The sequence below is a fragment of the Rhinopithecus bieti genome, unplaced genomic scaffold (genome assembly GCF_001698545.2).
Source record: "Rhinopithecus bieti isolate Rb0 unplaced genomic scaffold, ASM169854v2 scaffold_6506, whole genome shotgun sequence".
NCBI lineage: Eukaryota > Metazoa > Chordata > Mammalia > Primates > Cercopithecidae > Rhinopithecus > Rhinopithecus bieti.
This window is the reverse complement of record NW_016805137.1, coordinates 74,212-93,418: the sequence shown is the minus strand read 5'-3', so window position 1 is coordinate 93,418 and position 19,207 is coordinate 74,212. Positions and strand designations below refer to the sequence as shown.

At 42.0% G+C, this 19,207-nt stretch overlaps 1 protein-coding gene across 4 annotated transcripts in view; it reads right to left on the bottom strand.

The window, feature by feature from the left end:
• Positions 1–19,207, bottom strand: part of IST1 (IST1 factor associated with ESCRT-III) — a 34,537-nt gene that overhangs the window by 2,128 nt on the left and 13,202 nt on the right. Inside the window, exons 2-9 of one of the 4 annotated variants that reach the window (XM_017871297.1) lie at positions 10,899–11,001; positions 9,984–10,164; positions 9,484–9,571; positions 5,692–5,775; positions 5,096–5,206; positions 3,865–4,065; positions 3,175–3,267; positions 1,752–1,800 (exon numbers count right to left, since the gene is read on the bottom strand). In XM_017871297.1, coding sequence (XP_017726786.1) covers positions 1,752–1,800; positions 3,175–3,267; positions 3,865–4,065; positions 5,096–5,206; positions 5,692–5,775; positions 9,484–9,571; positions 9,984–10,164; positions 10,899–10,986 — 895 coding nt within the window. In that variant the 5' untranslated portion in view covers positions 10,987–11,001. The remainder of the gene's footprint in view (positions 1–1,751; positions 1,801–3,174; positions 3,268–3,864; positions 4,066–5,095; positions 5,207–5,691; positions 5,776–9,483; positions 9,572–9,983; positions 10,165–10,898; positions 11,002–19,207) is intronic. The other 3 variants (XM_017871298.1, XM_017871300.1, XM_017871299.1) reach the window with 3 other exon arrangements.

Below are 19,207 nucleotides of genomic sequence, written 5' to 3'. Positions count from 1 at the left end.
ACAGTTTCTAATTAGAGTTGAATGCTATCTGTTTTACTTTCCTGTGGTAAGAAAAAAGTTTAAGGGAAATCAAAGTGGGATACATGTGGCCACATCCACAGAGCAATCAACTGTTCCCTTTCATAAGGTCTGCTCCTTTACCAACCAAGTCCAAGGAGTGATAATAGGATTCTGCTAGAACAAACATTGCTTCCTTAAGAACCAACATTCTTTAGGGATTGAGGGGCAAAGTTTTTTTAAAGGAATATAAAGTCCAAGTTATTTGATATAATGGTCTGGTTTCTGTAAGTTCTAGAATCAGGAAAACTAAATTACAAAAAAATCAAAATAGTACTCTGACTCTGGAGGGAAGGGCAGAGTTGACTGGAAAAAGGGAACTTTGAGGTAAGAGTAACATTGCATACCTTGATCAGAGAGTGGAATTTGTGTGTGTGTATACACTTAAAATCTATGGGTTTTTTTTTTTTTTTATGTAGATTATATCTCCATAAGACAACTGTCTAATTTTATTTATTTTTTGAGATGGAGTCTCACTCTTGCCCAGGCTGGAGTACAGTGGCACAATCTCAGCTCACTGTAACCTCCGCCTCCCGGGTTCAAGCGATGCTTCTGCCTCAGCTTCCTGAGTAGCTGGGATTACAGGCACCCACCACCACCATGCCCAGCTAATTTGTGTATTTTTAGTAGAGACAGGGTTTCACCATGTTGACCAGGCTGGTTTTGAACACCTGACCTCAGATGATCCGCCCATCTTGGCCTCCCAAAGTGCTGGGATTACAGGTGTGAGCCACCGCGCCCGGCCTCTAATTTTAAAAGTATTCTTCCCTCTGGTTTTTGCTGGTAGGTAGTATCTTAATTTTTGTTTTTTAAGACAGGGCCTCACTTTGTCACCCGGGCACCCAGGCTGGAGTACAACGATAGCTCACTGTAACCTTGAACTCCTAGGCTTAAGAATGCCTCTTAAGTAGCTGTGACCACAGGTCCACAACCACCAAGCTCGGTTTTTAAAAATTTTTTGTTGAAACAAGGATCTTGCCCAGGCAGGTCTCAAACTCCTGGCCTCAGGTGATCCTCCTGCCTCAGCTTCCCAAAGTGCTTGGATTACAAATGTGAATCACCATACCTGGCCAGTACTTTTTTTAATTGAGTAGATAGCTACATGTGACCAACATGGTTAAACCCCGTAAATGAAAAATACAAAAATTAGCTGGGTGTGGTGGTGTGCACCTATAATCCCAGCTGATACTCAGGAGGCTGAGGCAGAATAGCTTGAACCCGGGAGGCGGAGGTTGCAGAGTCAAGACTGCACCACTACACTCCAGCCTGGGCAACAGAGCCAGATTCCATCACAAAAAAAAAAAAGAAAAACAGCTATACACTTAGCATTTGTACTTATTTTCTCCTCAACATCTCTTTAATGCCCCAACTTAAAATTTGGTATTTTGAGGCACAATGGAAGTTGAAGCAGCAATAACATAAAGAAGTCAAGCATGACTGAAAAAAACCAGAAGGATGAAAAAGAATAGTGATACCACTGACAAAGAGGGAACATGGGAACTTCTTTTGGGCTAGGGACAGTCTTTTATCTTTGGAAGCAGGATATCCTGAGTTCTATTTTAGCATTTGGGAAGAGAACAGGGCATGTAAATAGAATTCCATGGACTTGGAAACAGTCTCTAAGGGAGGAACAATGAGAAAATAACAGAGGGTTTAGCACTGAGCCCCGAAGGTTTCTGATTGACACTACTCACCAACAATCTGTGCAGAAGAGATATTCTTATCAGCATTAACGTCATCTACCTGAAACACACAAATTGTTACCAGAGGAAACAGCAATGGCATCACTGGAGAAAGTACTGGTATAAGCCCCTGTGTTTCCAAAAGCCAAGGTGCTCACCAAATACAACAGAGCCTGTTCCAAAGAAACTGCCCCTGCATTTCTTCCGATCCTTTGATTGGAAGATACCATGTTGAACTCCTTTGATTTTAATTGAGACAGGGTCTTGTTCTGTCACCCAGGCTGGAGTGCAGTGGTACAATCACCGCTCACCACAGCCTCCACTTCCTGGGCTCCAGCCATTGCCCCACCACAACCTCCCGCATAGCTGGGACCACAGGTGTGCAGCACTCTGCCTGGCCAATTTTTGTATTTTGGGTAGAGACAGGGTTTCGCCATGTTGCCCAAGCTGGTCTCGAACGCCTGCCTAAGCCTCCCAAAGTGCTGGGATTACAGGCGCGAGCCACCACACCCAGCCCCATGTTGAACTCTTAACTGCCAAGCAGAGAAAAAGAAAATCCTTACTACACTATGACAACGTTAATGATACTTTCACCTTTGGGCAAAGGGAAAGCATTCCTGAATATATCTGTAAGAACCAAGTCCTCAAATAATGAAGATTTTCGACCTCATTCCTACAAACAGCTGTGGGTTATGCTCCGATGCATGCAAAACCAAAGCATAAGAAAAACTCAGGCCCAAGGTAGAACACATGAGCTACAGATGGGAACCAAAGGAAAGAACAGAAAGCAAGCTCAGGAACAGGAAGATCTTCTTAGATGAGTAATTTACATAGCAAATGCCACACCAATTTGTTTCTCAGTAAAATACTAGATGGAGACAGGTCTCAAAAGGCCTACAGTAACTGAAGAAACAAGGCTGGTCAAAAATAAGTAACCTCAACCACCTACAGTTAGAGGTATTAGCTATTCATTAGCAAGTTTTAACTAGAATACTAAAATGTGAAATCAATGCTATCAGCCGACATGTAACTGGACATTTCTGATTATTCCTTTACATGTGTTGAGAACATGTAAGACTAATATTTTAATAATGATACTTTAGCATCACAACTATATCAGCTCAATGTGAGTATCTGCCTAGTCGGTCAAAACAACTGGTTAAGTCCCCTCATAGAGCACAACTTTCTAAGAAATCTGTAGTTCCTTCCTGATTCCTGGCTTAAATGCAGACAAAGCATTGCTACCAATGATACTGCCATCACCACCATTCCCCATTTCCAGGGTAGTGTTATAAAGCAACATAAGACTCCCAAAGCAAAAACGATGACAGTACTAGAAGTTGATCAAAACTCTGCCTTCCCTGTGGTCATTATTTTGCTCCCTCTTCATGGCATTCACTCTCCTGTTGCTTATAAAACAGGCTCAGGCACTTACAGATTCGTACGATGGGGGAGTTGCTGGTATCTGAGGTGGATGAATATTGGGAAAGGCCTGAAAAGTCCCCATTGGCAATCCATTGAAATCTGACTGTAAGAGGAGAAAGGCAACATCAGAGACACTGTCTCCAGTTTGCAATCTTGAAGGTTTGAGTATTGGAAGGGAGAAATAAATACATGTATATTCCCATACTAAATATATATAAATATTCAAGATCCTTAAAAATGCCCAAAGACCACATGTGGTCAGGATTCCAGATTTATAAAGATCTATAGCCAAAGGCTATTTAATCAAGTGCTTCAGTGTTTACAAGGGAAAACTCTAATGAGACTTTACTAGCAATGACCATCTTATCTACAAAGGTTTTTCTGCCTGATAATAATTGGTGATTTATTCATTTGTGGAAAAAGCTACTAGTATGACTATAACAGATCCCAAAGATATTCAGTAAACCTGTATGAAAAGTGTTTTTCTGACACCATCTCTATAGATTTTCCTACAGCTGAACTAAAAGATCTTCTTTGAATCCAATGATTTTTTCCCCACAAGATGACTGCCAGCTAATACCAAATGTTCTTACTGCTGACTGCTCCTGACAACCTACAATTCCTGAGTGTATTCACAGAGCCAGCTTGTCATCCTCTATAACATTTTCTAAAGCTCATACCCACACTTATGTATACTTACGGGTCCCTTTGGCAGTGGATATGAGAAAGGCGTATTTGCAGATGGCATGGGCATGGGCATTGGCATTGGCACCGTTCCATCAGGTCCACCAACTGGTGCTGTGAACCCACCACCCCCTCCTCTTCCAGGGCCTCCTTTCTTCACATCATCTGTGAATCCAACATCAATAAGATCTGTATCTACCCCAGGAGGAGCTTCTGCCTGAGACAAAAAGAGAAACCCATGTCATTAACACATGTCCAAGACCAGGTTCCCCAGAAAGCGGACTCAGATGGAGATTAGCATGAAGCAAGTTTACTGGAGTGCTTCTGAGATCACCATGTGTGAGGGAAAAGAAGGCAGAGTTAGGTGGAAGGAGAAGTTGGGCTGCAACAAAGGCCTCACAACAAAGGCCTCAGCCAATTAATTCCCCAATGACGTCTACAGCTGGAATGGACCTGATGGTGTCTCCAACTGGGGGTAATAGGGATGTCTGAGCAGTACACACCAAAGCATCCACCAGACCCCACTGACCTTAACTGGTGGATGATTTTATTTTATGTATTTATTTTTTGAGATGGAGTCTTGCTGTCGCCCAGACTGGAGTGCAGTGGCATGATTTCGGCTCACTGCGAGCTCCTCCGCCTCCTGGGTTCACACCATTCTCCTGCTTCAGCCTCCCAATTAGCTGGGACTACAGGCACCTGCCACCACAGCCAGCTAATTTATTCTATTTTTAGTAGAGACAGGGGTTTCACCGTGTTAGCCAGGATGGTCTCAATCTCCTGACCTCATGATCCACCCGCCTCAGCCTCCCAAAGTGCTGGGATTACAGGCGTGAGCCACTGTGCTTGGCCAACTGGTGGATGATTTTTTATCCCTGTATCCTCAGCTTTCTGTGCACTACCTGACACATGGTGGGTACCTAGTAAACGTTTCGGGAACTGTTTGGGCCTTGGGGCATTTCTTGCTATCTACAGGAGGTTTCTCAATTCTGAAGTTCACCAAAAAGTAGCAATAATAGTGCCATTTTACATTTGTATCAAGGTTTGGACCTTCTCAGTGTTGTTATTCATCTAATTCCTTAAGTTCCCTGTGAGATATGCAGGCACATTTATTGTCAAAAAGCTAACTGGACGAAGGCTTAAACTCACACAAATTTAAGTTAATGCAAAGAATATGGATTTTTTTTTTTTTCAAAGAAGGTCATACCTACAAATTCATTTTTCTTTGTATTCTGGGATAAACTTACCATGACCACAGAGTCAGGTTCATAGGGTACATTGTAATTCTTGGCAATTTCAATCAGGTATCTCTCCACCAGGATTTTGGGTGGGGCTTCCACACTCAGCTTGTGCATTAGCTATAAGTAGAAAGTAAGATGCATCTATACCAACCAGCCTAATCCTAACTTCACTATGCAAAGTTAGCTCCTCTCATTTTACAGGTAACATTGAGGAAAAAAAGGTTCAGAGCAGTTAAATTTTTTTCAGAGTCACAAGACACATCAGAGGACCCAAGTCTCTTCACATTCTCATTACACATGACCCAGATGCTGGTAAAAGACAAGACTGCTGCCTTCCACAGTTCAATTCATCCACCACCCTCCCCACCTCACTTCCATCCTTCACAAATGACATGAGGCATACAAAGTGGGGAAGTGGAGTCAGGAATGACAGCAACCAGAGGAACTCAGCAGGTGTAAGGATTGGACCACACTGCCAGCCACACAGCTGAAATGTGAAACCCTATACTGAACCATACAGTGGTACCCACTAGAATTGCCACAGGCAATACAATAAACTGCTCCCACATACTGCTTTCATGTTTACCAACTATGTTCATTACCCTGTCATTCACAGTTCCAATCTGGTTGGTCCTACATAGCTTGCCATATTCCTTGCTATACTTGGCACAGAGCTGATCAGCAACCTAAAAAGAAAAAGGACAGTAAATAAAAATAGAGACCACTCCAACAGACTGCTCTATGCTTCTTCCTGGCAACAGTAAACATGCGTCTATTACAAGATTTCCAAAACACTGGAATCTGCAAAACCTTAAGGGGTACGCATTAATCCACTATTTGTTCATCCATCCATCCAATGAGCAGCACTCAAGTGCCAAACACCATCATGAGTGTTATACGATATAAATGGAACAAAATAGATACTGTTCCTACTCTTACAGTCTTATATTAATCAAATTGTACAAAGAAAAAAGTTTCCTCTTCAAAGTTTCCCTTCTTAAAGAATAAATCATAAATGTTAGAAATGTTTCTTTTGAGGCCAAGTGCAGGGGCTCACGCCTGTAATTCCAGCACTTTGGGAGGCCGAGGCAGGCAGATCACAAGGTCAGGAGATTGAGACCATCCTGGCTAACATGGTGAAACCCCATCTCTACTAAAAAAAAGAAATGTTTCTTTTAAAGACTAACTTCCTTCAAGCTTCCTTGCTTTGTGCTAATAACTCTTTGTTAACCCCTATCCCATGTAACTATTAAATATAAGAAAATAAATACATTCTATGCCCTTGTACTTTAACCAAGATGCTCACAGGCATGTCTCAGCTTGCAGCCTACGCCCCTTCCTTATTTGGGAATGTTACTACTTTTCTAAGTCTTCTCATAAGCAACTTCCTCTCTTCCTTTGTTCTCCCTTGCATATACCTATTTTTAAAAGTTTTAAAACCTTTAGCCAAATGGGTGCAGCCTAGACTGTGAGGTCCAGTTCCAGCCAATGGAATCAGGACACAGCAATAGGGTCCAGATGTGTAGAATATAACTATTTTTACCCCCTTTCTTCAGTGTGCTCTCGCTATTGTTCCATCTGCGAGAAGCACCCTTTCTGCAGAAAGTAAAAACTGCCTTGCTGAAAGAATTAAATTTATATTTGAGTGCTATTTCTTTGTGGCACCGTGGAACAAGCATTTCTAACAATAACACAGATAAAGGCACAACTGCAGCTACAATAAGTGATACCAAGTGAAGGCACAGCATGCTATCACCAGCTTCTAACAGCAGAATCAAATCTGATCAGAAAAGTCAGGAAAGGTTTCCTGAAGGAAGTGATGCTTTGCTGAGATTTAAAGGATGACTAAGGTCAGGCATGGTGGTTCATGTCTGTAATCCCAACACTTTGTGAAGCTGAGGTGGGCAGATCACTTGAGCTCAGGTGTTCAAGACCAGCCTGGGCAACATAGCAAAACCCTAGCCTCTATTTTTAAAAGACACAAAAATTAGCTGGGCATGGTGGCGTGCACCTGTTGTCTCAGCTACTCGGGAGGCTGAGGTGGGAGGATGATCAGTTGAGCCCAGGAAGCCGAGGCTGCAGTGAGGCAAGATCATGCCACTGCACTCCAGCCTGGGTGACAAAGCAAGACCCTGTCTCAAATAATTAAGAATGACTAGGAGTTAACTAAACAGGGAAGGAAGAGCATTCCAGGAAAAGAAAACAGCAGTGCAAAGCCCCCTGGTGGAAAAAAACAAAGTCCTCAAGCCTGCAATCAGCCAGTGAGCCTCTAGTACAGAGGCCAAGGAGTGTGGTAGGAAACGAAGAAGGGGAGGTGGGAGCCAGACAACGCAGGACCATGTAGGCCGTATAAGGGAGTTTTTTTCTATCACAAGAGCAACAGAAAGCTACTGATGGGCTTTAAAGCAAGAGGTCATGACAGGATCAGAGCTGTTTTGGACAAAACCCTCAGGTGGTTCTGATGGAATAGCGAATAGATTTAAAAAAGCCAAAGTAGGAATAGGAAGAATACTCAAGAAGCTACTCTCACTTTCCAGACAGGAAATGATATTGGACCAGAGTGGTCCCAACATTCCAGGAGCCCAGTAGGAGAGTTCTCACTGTTCATTATGAAGACTTTCAGTGGTACCTGGCACCTATGATTTAAATGGCATTTGTCTTTTATGGTTTTTGTTTTGGCTGGTTTATACTATACAGAGATTATTTTTATTCACATTAATGTATCACTCTGTTTATAGCTTTTGAATTTTGTAACATATTTAAGCCTTTTCCGAGATTAATTTTAAAGGAGTACAGAAGAGACCAAAAACGGCCGGGTGTGGTGGCTCATACCTGTAATCCCAACACTTTGGGAGGCCGAGGCAGGCGGATCACAAGGTCAGAAATTCAAGACCAGTCTGTCAACATGATGAAACCCTGTCTCCACTAAAAATACAAAAAATTAGCCAGGCATGGTGGCAGGCACCTGTAATCCCAGCTACTTAGGAGGCTGAGGCAGGAGAATCGCTTGAACCCAGGAGGTAGAGGTTGCAGTGAGCCAAAATTGTACCACTGCACTCCAGCCCAGGCAACAGTGTAAGACTCCGTCTCAAAAAAAAAAAAAAAATCTACATAATAATCAGTTGCCTCTATTGTCCCTCTTCTCTGCCCACAAAACTCAATGACTATCCCTGGCACCCTACTGGACTATCTGAGGTTTATTCTCTGGGGAGACTAAACTAAAGGAACTCGAGTCTACACACAGGAGACAATAGTGATACTTACAACAGAAGAATTAAGTGTAAGTCTTCTATATATCAAATAGATTTTTGGCTTCCTTCTCCACTGGGCTCTCAGAAATGCTGGCAGCCAGCTTATACACTCTAGGCAGAAAATAGGAGGATTCTGGAGAAAACGACCAACCCAAGGAAAGATGACTAGTTCCTCACAGTCTGGAATTCCTCCAAATAAGAGCTTAGTCAGATCACTCAGCAATGAAGGCATCTGGCAGTAAAAACCCACCCATGCACACAAGAAGTTCCAATCTCCTTTTTAGTGCCTCACTCTAAAATGTAAACCAACACCCAAGGACCACTAAATCTTTGGAAAAGCTTCTACTATAAAACTAAGAAATATGAAAATGAACTTGAGAGAAACAAACATGACAGAAGTTTAAAATTAACTATAATTAATATCCTCAGAGACTCAGAAAACATTGTAGCCATGAAACAAACAGTATGAAAAATATTCAAGAGAATTTTTTTAAAACCGCTCTTGAAAAAAACCTAGAAAACAAGGAAATCTCAGTAGATGGGTTGGCAGATAAGAATGAGACAATTCCTAGGAAATAAAACAGAAAGGCAAAGATGTAGAAAATAGAAAACAACACAACTGAATTTGTATCCTAGGAGTCAGTACCATATCCATGTTGTGATGTGCAATTTTCTGGTTAATGTCTGTCTCTTCTGCTAGACTCTAAGCTACAGGAGTACGGCTGGTGCCATATTTTGCTCACCACTATCACCCCCAGCACTCACACAGCTCATACAATTTACTTAATAAATATTTGTGGAATTAATAAATACAGCAAAAACATCTGTCACCTTAATGTTATTTTAACTTTACTCGTTTACACTTGTATAAGAACTTTTCTATTTTCATAGAGTTAAATAACATTAAGACAAAACTGGAGAACATGAAACTTTGCTCCTTAAAAAAATTACTCAAGTTTGCAAAACGCTGTTCTATTCTACTATATAAGGCTGAAAAAGAGAAACACATTTACAAAACCTATTTCAAAAGCAACATAAGAAGGGTACAAAATATCTGGTCAAATCGGCAGAAGTACCTTATATTAACCAACCTTTCTAACAATATGAAAAGCTACAGACATCACTGAAACTACTTGTACTCACTATTTTCAACTCAGCCACTTCTGACTGGAGTCGAGGAGCAGCCCAGATCAATGTAGACACAGATTCAGCCAGACCAGAATCTAGTTCCCTAATCAAGGAAAAATATTTTTTTAAAACATTCTTTAAAACAAACCAACAAAATCCTAGCTTTTGTTTCATATACTTTATAGCCTCTGAAGCTATTTTGTGAATCTCACTAGATTCTCACAATAACTCTAGGCTTCTAGCCATTTTCGTGATCTTATTTTACTTTTGGAGAAACTCAAGCCCAAGGCCATGAAGTCGGAAAATAGTTGAGCCAAGATTCAAATCTAGGCTTCTCAGTTTCAGATTCTGTATTTTCGTTTTAACAGTTATCTACGCTGAGATCAGGCCTTTAAGCAACTGTTAGGAAGCAGATCCTTGGGTATGTGAAATAGTCCCTTAATGCAGAAAAAGACCATATTACTCCTTTCTCAAATTCCAGAAGTCATTTAGGTCTTCGAATCAAAGTATCTTACTTCATAGACTGGATAAGGCCAAACCGAGCCAGCAGCAGGTCACAGTACAGCTCCAGGATCTCCATGGCCTCCACGAGGTAGTCTTCCCGGATAATGTGCTCAACACGGATCCGAGCTCGTTCATCTTTCCCAGCAGCCAGATAGTCAGCAATCTCCTTTCTCGCTTTCTGGGCCAGTTCCGCTAAGACACAAATCCCACTCCAGTCTCACAGTAGAGCACTGGCATCTGGCCTACAGGCCAATCACCCCCCAAGCAAGAAGAACTGGGTGGTTTCTATTATATCCTAGTTCCTCTCCCTTAGCAAATCTAATCCTATCCCATCTACTGTAGAATTTGCTACTCTGTCTAGGTGAGAAAATATAGTTCATGTGGCTTGACATTTCCAACTCAGGAGTCAGGTGACCTAATTCCATAACAACAGAGTATGTCCCTTTCTCTGCAAAAAAGGTACTTAGTCTATTAGTCACAAAGGACAGAAATGCATCCAAAGCTTAAAAGATATGATCCCAGGCCAGGCATGGTAGCTCATGCCTGTAATCCCAGCACTTTGGGAGGCCGAGTCAGACGGATGGCTTTGAGGTCATGAGTTCAAGACCAGCCTGGCCAACATGGTGAAATCCTGTCTCTACTAAAAACATGAAAATTAGCCAGGTGTGGTGGCACATGCCTGTAATCCCAGCTACTTGGGAGGCTGAGGCACAAGAATCACTTGAACCCTGGAGGTGGAGGTTGCAGTGAGCCAAGATCACACCACTGCACTCTATCCTGGGCAACAGAGTAAGACTGTGTCTCAACAAAAACAACAACAAAAAAAGATACGATCCCTAAGACTTCATAGTACTGGCCTCAAAGATCCACTACTGGGGTGCTAGTATCCAGTGATGTATTTTGGAGAAAAAAAGTACACTACTCACTTTTTTTTTTCTCCAATAGTTTAAGGCGATTTATGACTAATCTCAAATTCACTCTTAAGCGCTCAGCTTTAAATCCAGAGCCCAGCATGCTGTGCTGTTCCTCCTAGAAACAGAAGAAGCACAATGACTATTTTCAAGTCAAAATTAGTTCAGGAACTAAAGCCTCTTAAGGGGTGAATTATGTGAAACAATAAACCAGAGTGTTTTTCTAATACAGGAAAATGACATGCTCTAATTCACATTTTTTACAGATTGTTTTGGCTGTTGTAAAGAAAACTGATTGGGGAAGGATAATACTGGAAGCAGGAAGACCAATGGGAAGGATATTATTATCATCCAGATAAGAGATGGTAATGGCTCAGACTAGGGTGGTTAGCAGTGTCAGCAACTGGATTTGAAATCTACTTTGAAGGCACAGCTGAAAGAATTTGGTGACAGATGAAATTAATACCTAGATATTGGCATGGGGTGGTGTGATAAAAAGATAAAAAAGCAGAAGGGCTCCCTGCTTCTCCCAAAAAAATCTCAACAGGGACGGCAATGGGGAAAGATGATCGAATTTAGACCCATAATTGAAAATATTCTCATCTTAACTCCCCAAATCCTGCCAACAAGTCTCAGTCTTTGGGGAAAAGTTAGTACCCAAGAAATATCATTGACATCTACTCATGTACAGAGTTACACAAAGGGGTGAAAAGTCCAAGAAAAAAACTGCTCTACAAAATTCTACAACAGACGGCTCTTTACCAGGAATTTCACTGAATAGTAGAGTTACAGTCAACAAAACCACCCCTCCTCTACCCGCAAGACTTTAGGGTATACCATTGTGCATTGACCACTGTGCATTCTATTTCAAAACAGCACAATTTCTATTTCTCTAAATTTAAATTCTGGACTCAAACTTAAAAACATGTAATATCCAAACAAAAGATAGGTCAAACAAAGTAACTGAGGAACAGACAAATCAAAAGAGCACCAAAGAAAGAAAAAACAGTAGGAATAGTACTTGTCTACTAGTGAATTAACCACTAATAAAAAACATCAGATGGGTTTTCCTTTTGTAAAACTGCCCCCAAAAGCCTTTACCCTACATTTAAGAATTAACCTAAGTCCCAGGTTAAAATGGGGCTTTTATGTCATCAAGTATCTGGAATCCAGCAAGTGAATTACGTTCAATCCATGCAATAAGTATTTACTGATTACCCGTATGTCAGGCGTTGGCTTGATGCTGGAGATAAAAAGCATAAATTAAGTACAGTCCTGGCCAGGTACGGTGGCTCACACCTGTAATCCCATCACTTTGGGAGGCCAAGGTGGGCAGATCATGAGGTCAGGAGATGGAGACCATCCTGGCTAACATGGTGAAAGCCCATCTCTAATAAAAATACAAAAAAAAAAAAAAAAAATTAGCTGGGCATGGTGATGTACACCTGTAGTCCCAGCTACTCGGGAGGCTGAGACAGGAGAACTGCTTGAACCCAGGAGGAGTAACAGTGAGCCAAAATCGCGCCACTGCACTCCAGCCTGGAAACGGAGTAAGACAATGTCTCCGAAAGAAAGAAAGAAAAAAAAAAGGTACAATCCCTGTCCTCAAAGGAACCCGTATTCTACTGGAAAAACAACAAACAAACAACAAAAACAACCCCAGCACTTTGGGAGGCCTAGGCGGGCGGATCACCTGAGGTCGGGAGTTGGAGATCAGCCTGATCAACATGGAGAAACCCTGTCTCTACTAAAAATACAAAATTAGCTGGGTGTGATGGTGCATGCCTGTAATCCCAGCTGCTTGGGAGGCTGAGGCAGGAGAATTGCTTTAAGCCAGGAGGCGGAGTTTGCAGTGAACCGAGAACACTCCATTGCACTCCAACCTGGGCAACAAGAGTGAAATTCCATCTCCAAAAACAAAAAGCTAAATAGTAGGGTGTGAGTGTGGTGGCTCATGCCTGTAATCCCAGCGCTTTGGGAGGCCAAGGCGGGAGGACTGCTTAAGCCCGTGAGTTCAAGACCAGCCTAGGCAACATGGAGGAGCCCCATCTTTACAAAAAAATACAAAAATTAGTCGGGCATGGTGGCATGCACCTGTGGTCCCAGCTACTCAGGAGACTGAGCCAGGAAGACTGCTTGACTTCCAGAAGCAGAGGCTGTGGTGAGCCAAGATCACACCACAGTATTCCAGGTATGGTGAGAGAGCAAGACTCTGTCTCAAAAACCAAGAGCTAATTACATATAAAGGACTCCTATAACTCAACAACAACGTGATTAAAAACTGGGCAAAAAACTTGGAAGACATTTCTCCAAAGATGATATACAAACAGCCAACAAGCATATCAAAAGTGCCAATATCATTAATCTCTAGAGAAAGGCAAAATGAAATCACAATGAGATACCACTTCACACCCATTAGGATGGCTACTATCAAAAAAAAAAAGAAAGAAAATTTCAAGTACTAATGAGGCTGTGGAGAAAACGGAACCCTTGTGCACTGTTGGTGGGATTGTAAAATGGTACAACCATTACAGAAAAACAGTACGGCAGTTCCTCAAAAAATTAAAATTAAAAATGTAACTACCATATAATCTAAAAAATCCCACTTCTGGTATATATCTAAAATAACTGAAAGCAGAACTTCAAAGAGGTATTTGCATACCTATGTTCCCAGCAGCATTATTCACAATGGCCAACAGGTGGAGGCAACCCAAATGGCCACTGAGGGATGAATGGATAAACCAAATGTGGTCTACACATACAACAGAGCACTCATCAGCCTTAGAAAGGAAAGGAAATCCTACCCATCACATGCTATGGATGAACTTTGAGGACATCATGGTAAGTAAAATAAGCCAGTCACCAAAAAAAGAAACACTGTAAAATTCTACTTGTGTGAGGTATCTAAAATTAGAGAAACAGAAAGTAGAATGGTGGTTGCCAGGGTCTGGGAGTAGGGGGAAATAGGGAACTGTTTCATGAGTACAGAGTTTCAGTTATGAAAGATGAAAAGTTTATGGAGATCTGTTGCACAACTATGTGAGTACATACTACTGAACTCTACACTTAAAAATGGGTAAGTTAGTAAATTCTGTCATGTTGCCATGTGTTTTTCACCACAGTTAAATTTTTTAATTCTCAAGAGCTAAAACAAAACTATTAACATATTAGGATAAACATAAAAGAATATTTTATAAAGGAGAAAGAACAGACCTTTTAAGAAGAGACAAAATTATTTTGTATGGAAAATTACTTAAACTATAAAAAAATTAAAAGGTAAGCAATATTTGGGGGGAAATCTGCAATGGAGATTATTCTAAACTTGATCATGATGACGAGTGAGAAAACTGGTGCATTCTCAAACTCCCGCTGGCAATGTAAATTGGTACCACCTCTCAAGGTCACTCTTTCAAACTTCCAAGTTTAGCCGGGAGCAGTGGCTCATGCCTGTAATCCCAACACTTTGGGAGACAGAGACTTGAGCTCAGGAGACTAGCCTGGGCAACATGGTGAAACTCCAACTGTACCAAAACTACAAAAATTCGCCAAGACATGGTGGTGAGCGCCTATAGTCCCAGCTACTAAGGAGGCAGGAGTGAGAGGATCACTGGAGCCTGGGTAGTCGAGGCTAAGGTGAGCCATGACTGTGCCACTGCACTCCAGCGTAGGCAACAGAGCAAGACCTTGTCTCAAAAAAGAAAAAAAAAAACACAAAACAAAAATTCCAAGTTTAAATGTCTATCCTGAAGAACAGTTCACATTCATGTGTATACAGAGGGGAATGTACAATGACAAAATCATCTAAATTCCAACAGTTAGAAACTGATTAAAACACATCTATTTTATGGGATACATGGCAGTAGTTTTGTTTTTTGGTGGTTTTTTTATGGTTTCTGAGACAGAGTCTTCACTTTGTTGCCCAGGCTGGAGTGTGGTGGCGTGATCTTAGCTCACTGCAACCCCTGCCTCCCAAGTTCAAGCAATTCTCTTGCCTCAGTCTCCGGAGTGGCTGGGATTACAGGCATGAACCACCACACCCAGCTAATCTTTGTATAGCAATAGTTTTTTGTTTTGTTTTCTTTTTTTAAAAAAGGTAATGTAGCATTCTAAAGCATTTTAGCACAAAGCAAGCACTCAGATAATAATTGCTGAAAAAATTAAAGGGAGGAGCTCCAAGATGTGTTACTTTTATTGTTTTGTTTTTGAGATAAGAGTCTCACTCTCGCCCAGGCTGGAGTGCAGTGGTGCGATCACAGCTCACTGCAACCTCTGCCTCCTGGGTTCAAGCTATTCTCCCGCCTCAGCCTCCCAAGTAACTGAGATTACAGGCACGCGCCACCATGCCTAGCTAATTTTCATATTTTAGTAGAGATGGGGTTTCACCATGTTGGACACGCTGGTCTTGAACTCCTGACCTCAAGTGATCCACCCATCTCAGCCTCCCAATGTTTTTTTTGTTTTGTTTTGTTTTTAAATCAAGCTGAAAAGTAGCATACACATTATGATACTACTTTATACACATATATAAATGCATGGAGAAGGCACCTATAAAAACAGGTATTAACATTTTAATGGTGTTAACTCTGGAAAGTAAAGCTGAAGGGAAGCCTCAGTATTTTCTCCTATATACTCCAAATTGATGAATATTTACAAAAATGTATTCACATATATTTGAGTAAGAATATTTCTATTAATACATAACCACCCTTGCCCTCATGAAGTACAGTAGTACCCCCTTATCCAAGGGTTACGTTCCAGGACCCTAGTGGATGCCTGAAATTGCAGCTCATACCGAATCCTATACATAGTACCATGTTTTTCAATCTGATATCCAAGGGGGCTAAGTGACTAGTGGGCAGGTAGCATACACAGCGTGGATACGCTGGACAAACGGGTAATTCAAATCCCAGGTGGGATGAACAGGATGGCACGAGAGTTCATCAAACTACTTGGAATGACACACAATTTAAAATGTATGAACTGTTTATTTCTGCAATTTTCCATTTAATATTTTCAGACCACACTTGACCAAAGTAGCTGAAAGCCCAGACAATGAAAACATGGATAAGGGAGGATGGCTGTACATCAAGGCCCTTTATTGTATAATCAAGATAACAAATCAACTCCCATTATCACTCCTGAGTAGCTGGGACTACAGGCACATGCCACCACACCCAGCTAATTTTTGTATTTTGAGTAGAGACGGGGTTTCACCATGTTGGCCAGGTGACTGAAATTAGAAGATATTAACCCAAAGAACATTATCCAACTTGCCGTTAAATTATTCAGTATACACTTGATTAATAAGGTAACTAGGTTTAAAAAGGTACAAAAAATATTCCTGAGTATTTCTCTATCACGGGTCCTACAAAGATCTTGCCCTTAGTAGACAATTATTCCAGCTTAAACATGGATACACCAAACTTGTCAAGTAACCAGTTACATTTCTTTTTTTTTTTTTTTTTTTTTGAGACGGAGTCTCGCTCTGTCGCCCAGGCTGGAGTGCAGTGACCGGATCTTGGCTCACTGCAAGCTCCGCCTCCCGGGTTTACGCCATTCTCCTGCCTCAGCCTCCCCAGTAGCTGGGACTACAGGCGCCCGCCACCTCGCCCGGCTAGTTTTTTTGTATTTTTTAGTAGAGATGGGGTTTCACTGGGTTAGCCAGGATGGTCTCGATCTCCTGACCTCGTGATCCGCCCGTCTCGGCCTCCCAAAGTGCTGGGATTACAGGCTTGAGCCACCGCGCCCGGCCAACCAGTTACATTTCTAAGAGAAGGATAAGCTAAGGAGTTATTCTCAAGTTTTCATTTACTATTTTGTATGCTCCTAGAAGTTAATATGGTAACAAAGATAAGATTATACCTGTCAGATTGGCAAAAATTAGAAGTAGGCTTTCAAATAATGACCAATATAAATGTACAAATTGATATGACCATTTTGGACACTAATTTGGTAGTATTTAATGAAAAGTATGCTTTAATGAAAGGTATCCATATACCTTAAGACACAGCAATCCCATTCCTGGACATACACCACCACAGAAATTTGTACACAGCACCATGAAGACACATGTATGCATTTTGTGGTAGTAAGGAAGTAGAAGAATGCTAAGTGTCCATTTCAAGAGGACAAATGAGGCCAAGTATGGTGGTCCATGCCTATAATCCCAGCAGTTTGGGAGGTCCGGGCAGGAGATCACTTGAGGCTGGAGCTCAAGACCAGCCTGGGCAACATGACAAGACTCTCTCTACAGAATATTTAGAAATTACTGGGCGTGGGGGTGCATGCCTGTAGTCCTAGCTACTTGGGAGGGTGAGGTGGGAGGCTCACTTGCACCCAGGAAGTCAAGTCAAGGAGGCAACAAAGAGCTGTGTTCATGACACTGCACTCCAGCCTGGGTGACAGAGTGAGACCCTGTATCCAAAAAAAAAAAAAGACAGATAAAATGTGACAAAAACATGACAGAATACTATGCAGCAGACAAAATTAATTAAACAGCTGTACTTAGAGCAACATGGGTGGTCCTTAAAAATAGAAACAAAAAATACAAGGAACAGGGTTCTAGGTTCAGTGTCTCTTTCACTGAATGAAGCTATAAAACCTGAACAGAATGCATTTAGCAGCTATCTGAGAACTATGAAAAATAATAACAGATGGACAAAGAAGACCACAGTTTGAAGTACCAATAAACTGGGATCGAGTTTATCATTTTTCCCTCTGATGTTTCCCAGCCTGGATGCACAGCAGCCTGAAACCCAGAAATCAGCATCAGCAGAGAGAAAGCGCATCAAGAGCTGTCTAGTCCTGGTTTGAGGAACTAGAAAGGGGACCCCTGGTATAGACAAAGAGTGGGTGAAATACCCACTGGGAAAATCTCAGCTCACACAATCAACCTGAGACAACACGGATGTTGGAATTAACTGACAAAGACTTTAAAGCAGCTACTATAAAAATGCTGGCTGGGAGCGGTGGCTCACGCCTGTAATCCCAACACTGTGGGAGGGGCTAAGGCGGGCAGATCATCTGAGGTCAGGTGTTCGAGACCAGCCTGGCCAACGAGGTGAAACCCTTCCTTTACGAAAAATACAAAAATTAGCCAGGCATGGTGGCACATGTCTGTAGTCCCAGCTACTCAAGGGGCTGATGCAGGAGAATCGCTTGAACTGGGGAGGCGGAGGTTGCAGTGAGCCAAGGTTGTGCCATTGCACTCCAGCCTGGGCAACACAGCAAGACTGTCTCAAAAAAAAAATGCTGCAACAAGTAAGGGAAATTTCTCCTTAAATGGAAAGATTAAAAAGTAAAGACAGGCCAGGCGCAGTGGCTCATGCCTGTAATCCCAGCACTTTGGGAGGCCAAGGTAGGTGGATCATGAGGTCAGGAGTTCAAGACCAGCCTGGCCAACATGGTGAAACCCCGTCTCTACTCAAAATACAAAAATTAGCTAGGTATGGTGGCGTGTGCCTGTAGTCCCAGCTACTTAATAGGCTGAGGCGGAGAATTGCTTGACTCGGGGAGGCGGAGGTTGCAGTGGGCTGAGATCACACCACTGCACTCCAGCTGGGCGAGAGTGAGACTCCGTCTCAAAAAAAAAAAAAGAAAAAAAAAGTAAAGACATAAAGAGGAAACAAATCTTAGAACTAATCCTTGCTTCTCAGGGGGCTGAGGCAGGAGGACTGCTTCAGCCTAGTTTAGTTGACTAGCCTGAGCAATATGGTAAGATCCTGTCTCAAAGAAAAAAAAAAATTAGAATAAAAAAATACAAACCAAAGAAGGAAACTGCATGGACTAAATACCAGAATGGAAAATGACAGAGGAAAAAGCCAGGGCACTTGTAGGTAAGTCAATAGAAAGTATCTAATCTGAAAAACAGAAAGAAAAAAATTGAAAAAAGTGAACAAAGCCTTACAGATCTGTAGGCCAACACCAAGGGGTCTTAATGTCTTAATGACAGTTGGGTCATTAAATCCCATAAGGGGGCTGGGCGAGGTGGCTCACACCTGTAATCCCAGCACTTTGGGAGGCCAAGGCAGGCAGATCACAAGGTCAGGAGATCGAGACCATCCTGGCTAACAAGGTGAAACCCCGTCTCTACTAAAAATGCAAAAAATTAGCCGGGCACGGTGGCGGGCACCTGTAGTCCCAGCTACGCGGGAAGCTAAGGCAGGAGAATGGCATGAATTTGGGAGGTGGAGCTTGCAATGAGCCGAGATTGTGCCACTGCACTCCAGCCTGGGGGCCAGAGGAGACTCTGTTCCAAAAAAAAAAAAAAAATCCCATAAGGATAGGAGAAAGAATACTTTTATTCTTTTTTTTTTTTTTTTTTT